The 4849-nt window shown below is 49.6% G+C and overlaps 1 protein-coding gene across 1 annotated transcript in view; it reads left to right on the top strand.

Annotated features, from left to right (window-relative positions):
• The first annotated feature begins 1587 nt into the window (after positions 1-1587).
• Positions 1588-4849, top strand: part of AXDND1 (axonemal dynein light chain domain containing 1) — an 18122-nt gene continuing 14860 nt past the window's right edge. The window contains exons 1-6 of the mRNA XM_026039826.1: positions 1588-1876; positions 2257-2405; positions 2728-2897; positions 3252-3352; positions 3939-4062; positions 4449-4534. Coding sequence (XP_025895611.1) covers positions 2309-2405; positions 2728-2897; positions 3252-3352; positions 3939-4062; positions 4449-4534 — 578 coding nt within the window. The 5' untranslated portion in view covers positions 1588-1876; positions 2257-2308. The remainder of the gene's footprint in view (positions 1877-2256; positions 2406-2727; positions 2898-3251; positions 3353-3938; positions 4063-4448; positions 4535-4849) is intronic.

The raw sequence follows: 4849 nt of genomic DNA, 5'->3' as shown, positions 1-4849 counted from the left end.
GGCCATGGATGGGCCCGGGGAACTGGCAGCCCGTGCCCTGTCAGTGTATGCAGCCTCGACCATGTTCTGTCTTGCAGAAGAGCTGTTYATATAATCTACTGTATTACAGCAGTTGAAATATATTTTGCTATTGGGGAGAAAAGTTGCTGTGGCCTCTTCTTTTCTTCTTGGAGGCTCCAAAGCCTGGGTTGTGCTCCTTGTCTGGGGGTTGTGGGTGCCAGCCCTGTGCAGCCCTCAGTGTCCCCGTTGCCRTGTGGAAGAGCTGTGGGGCTGGTAGGGGTGCTGGGTCCATGAGTCCCTCRGCAGGAGGGAGCCTGTGGGCTGCTCTGGGGGATGACAGCTGCAAACAGAGGGCATCCTGAAGCTACATGTGCTCTTGGCCAAGACCCTGAGCTGTCCCTTCCCGTTCTGGACCCTGCTGAGGGCGTYTTCAGAGCGAAACCCCAATGCAGAGGGGCTGGGGAGGAGCTGCAGGTGATGCCCCGAGCGTGGGACGGCTCCCGGGGAGCYGCTGGTGCCGCGGGCAGCCCAGGCGCTGCTCTGCCCCAAGAGCCGAACTCGCCTCTCCCCCTCTGATGCAGGGGCCAAGTGTATTTAGGGTTGATGATTTCTGCCTCTAGTTTGGGCCTGAAGAGGGGTTTGTGTGCCAGGAACTCCATGCGGTGCTTTCCAGCTGTGCAGCAGATGCTCTGYAGTCAGCCCTAGCCTGTGTCCTTAAGCTGCCACAGCTACAGAACAACCCCATTAATCTTCTCATCCTTTCTAGGTGGAATGCAGTGTTCTGCCAAACTGAGTTGTTAGGGAAGGAAAACAAAATGCCTTCTCCTGCCAGAAGGTCTCTTGGCAAATCCTTCTATTTTCTTTCCAAGAAACCATTTTCCTGGCGAGGTTATGCCATGGTTATAAGTGTTGTGCGAATGTGCACATGAAGGCAGAGCAGAGTTAACCTAACGAGAAACTGCAGTTCGTGGGGGATGTATCTGATGAGCAGGCCTCTGTTTAATGAAGTGTTGCCRGCAGGTCAGGGAGGGGATCCTGCCCCTCTGCTCAGCTCCAGGGAGGCTGCACTGGGAGCATTGGGCACAATCCTGGGCTCCCCAGGACAAGAGGGATGTGGAGCTTCTAGAGAGGGTCCAGCAGAGAGTGGCAAAGATGATTAAAGGACTGGAGCATCTATCGTATGAGGAGAGACCAAGTGAGCTGGAGCCTGGAGAAGAGAAGGTTGAGAGGGACCTGATCAGTGTGTCTAAGCACTGAGGGGTGAATGTAGGAGAGTTTGGCCCCTTCTTCCCTTGGTGGTGGCCAGTGCCAGGACAAGGGGCAATGGGGACAAGCTGAACCCCAGGCAGCTCCATCTGCGTGTGGGGAAGAACTTGCTTGGTGTGAGGGTGCCCGAGCCCTGGCCCAGGCTGCCCAGGGAGGCTGGGGAGGCTCCTGCTCTGGAGATCTCCCCAACCCGCCTGGATGTGACCGGGTGCCCCCTGCTCTGGSTGTCCCTGCTGCAGCAGGRSGTTGGACTGGATGATCTCTAGGGTCCCTTTCAACCTCAACCCTTCTGTGATTCTGCAATACTAAGCGCCCTTGTAAAGAGCAACATAAAGTGGGGRAAAAGGCCTTTTAAATGAGTATTCCTGGGGATTTTAGTGGGAATATGAGGGTGGGGTGTTCCCCCCCACACCCCTTTCCTTAGCAAAGTATTAATAAGAATGGCAAAGTGGTGAAAGTAGTACCTGGAGGAATTCAAATACAATAAACCTCTAGCAGAATTATTAGATGTGTAAAAGAAGCAACCATTAACTTGAATTCTTAATGCAGTTTGTAAATGGAAGAACAAGTGACCCTGTGGTGGATGAACAGAGCTCTTCTGGCTGCCTGAGTAAGTGCTTGAACAATAAACTTGCTTGGCAAAACTAATAAATTGCAGAAGCATTACTTGGCTTTAATGCAATATAATCGTAGGCATTTATGAAGCATGCAACAACTGTTAAGTAATCATTTACTATATTTTGATTATGAAACAAATGTTTATGAGTCCAATTAGGTAAAGAGCAAGACTGATTCTTAAAGCATCTCCCTTGGTAGAGGTATTTAATTGCTTCCCACAAACCAAAACATCAGCTGTTCTGGGCTTGTTTCGTGCCTAACATGAGGCACAAGTTTGGTGGTGTTCCCCACCCAGTAAATAATAAATAAATTAAAAAAAAAAAAGCTAGGGAACCCTACAAGGTACAAACACAAGTTTAATTCTGTTTTCAGATCGTTTGCGAGYACTTTCTTTGTTCAGCATACAAATAACTAACCTTCTGCCATGTCCCTCATGGGAGCACCGGTGTCTGCATCAAAAGCAGATGGAAGGAAACCGAGAGGTGCCTTATGTGCTGTTCCTGGCAGCAAGGACTCCACAGGTRGGGCTCCCTTGGCAGCTGGACATCCTCATCAGCAGGGATTCCTGTTGTTTTATGGCCTCACATAGTATCTGGGCATTTTGTGGGCGGGTGAAGTTGCTTTGGTCTCCCATGGTTTTGAGTACAACCCTTGTTCTGAGCTTCACTATAGAGCCACCAATGGGATCAGCTGTTTGTGTGTTGGATGGARTTGCTTCTGCTTGGGTATGAACAGAGTAGGTCTTCTTGGGGCTCTTCCCTGCCCTGTGCTTTATGATCTCTTTTGTTTTCTCCGGCTGAGTAAATGTGCACCTCCCAAGKAGGCTTTAACACTATTTTCTAGTGTTTCCTGAGCCAAGGACTGCATCGAGGATGCTCGACCGTATGAGGCCTGTCTCCCCACTGGAGCTTAGTTTTGTCCCAGAAGAGATTTTCCGAGCACTGACTTCTGCTGCTGCGTCTCTCCCCAGCCCAGAGCACCTGCAAGGGGCCAAAAATGCAACAGGCCTCAAGGTGAGTCTGTTACTGCTTTTTTCTGCCTAGAAATGTCCCCTCACTAGGGGAGCATAGTCTTCCCGTGGACAAAATGAAAGTTTGCTAACTGAGCAGGATAAATCTAGCTCGTCACATCACTCCTCTCATTGTGCCACTCGTTGCAGATCCCAAGCGCTGTCTTCTAGCGACCGCAAGAAGGGCAATGCGGTCACTGGCGCTCTTGTCTCGATGCAGGCTCTCAGGAGAGCCCCTTCTGTTGGTRCTAGTGCCTTTAGGGCTGAGGCAGAAGCTGTTATGTCTGGAGAGGATGCTCTCCCTGTGCTTGGCATGTGTCTTGCTAGGAAGTGACGACCTTGTGTGCTTCATCCCCAGGGCTGCCTGCAGCCCCCCGATGGGCTCTGGCACTACCCGAATCGCCGTGGCAAGTTCAGGCACCTTACAGACCACCCCGTCAGCCTGACAGGAGCTGGGAGGTGAGTGTGGAAGGAATGAGGGCAATGGAAAGACAGAGTTGGGAAGATGCAGGGATTACTCCATCCATATTCACATCAGATGACTGTGCTGCCCAACACGCAGACACACGAGCGCAGTTCCGGCAGAGTTCAGACTGGAAAGGAAGATGTTTCTCGCAGGATTCATAAATCAAGTATTGTTGACTGCGCTTGTCGTGGCACATGCTTCCGTAAGAGCCAGGATTTGCAGTGATATCCTCCGTGATCCGGGGTTAAGGAAAGAAGCTCTTCTGGTTTTAACAGTCTTGCAGGAAATAGATCTATGTTCCATTGTAAATAAGCCTTGCTTAACATTATGAAGTGAAATGTGTTTTGATATTATGCGGTCTGTAATGGGCATCAGATACGTATCTGAGAGGGCACAAGCAGCAGCCAGGAATAGACGATGTGAGCCTAATCTGCCTGAAAACATGATCTTGCCATTCAGCCTTGGCCCCGGGGAGAACGTGCTGGCTCGAAGCCTGGCCCCAGGCTGAGCACAGCTGTCTCGCACGTGGTTTTGGTGAGCAGCGATGAGCAGGGGAATGAGCCCTTCCCTCCATTTCAGGGATGTCTCTTACTTGTGTGACGTTGTGGCTGTCCAAGAGGACGCAAAACCAGGGGCTCCCAGGAGCTCCCTTCCTGAGAGCGGTCGAGAGCAAAGGAGAAGYGAGGCTGTCTCAGGACTTACTGTGAGTGCTGTTACTTTGATGTTTTTCTGCGTGTAGTGCTGAAAAGAGAAGTGTTTATAACCCTTTCCTGATGCCGCCCTGGGTTGTGGCTGCCTTTGTCTGCTAATCCAACAACTTCTGGGATAAAATTCATTGGTGCTTCTTGAAGCTCACAGCCCCTCAAGACAGTTTTTTTTGTTTGCTATTTCAAACCGTCTTCCCATTTAGTTTGTTTCTGGTAARTTCTTAATGAAGAAAGAGAGAAATACGGAAGTTGTGTGAAAAGCTGTTTCGTGATTTCTCCTTTCTTGGTTGCCAAAACAGCATGCTCTTTGGGAAGATGGAAGAGTTTGTGCCCATTATAGATACCAGTGTGTTTCAGGCTCTGATCTCTCTTCTCTTCCTAGCAAGCAAGCCTACAGGAGTCCCTGATTCCAGAGGAGTTTCACATTGTGAAGAACAGGGGAGTTTTGCCCTTGAAATATTTCGATGAGTAAGTGTTTTCTGATTTACAAGGCCTTGTTCCCGAACTTTAAGGCCTCTGCTGCAATTTGGAGCAGAGGGATAAAACTATGAGAGGCCAAGAACAGCAGTCATACAGATATAGGGTGGTTGTGCAAATCCCTCCCTGGTGACCGGATTGTAGTCAGCTGTGCAGAGCAATATTGGCCTCCTTTTCCTTGCCTCAACTGCTTTGGGGTGGGCAAAGGAGATCTATATACTCTATATACTCTATATACTCTATATACTCTATATACTCTATATACTCTATATACTCTATATACTCTATATACTCTATATACTCTAT

Source organism: Nothoprocta perdicaria, unplaced genomic scaffold (genome assembly GCF_003342845.1).
Source record: "Nothoprocta perdicaria isolate Ctin4 unplaced genomic scaffold, notPer1 scaffold_243, whole genome shotgun sequence".
NCBI lineage: Eukaryota > Metazoa > Chordata > Aves > Tinamiformes > Tinamidae > Nothoprocta > Nothoprocta perdicaria.
Note: the sequence above shows the minus strand (reverse complement) of the source record. Positions and strands in the feature narration are given on the sequence as shown.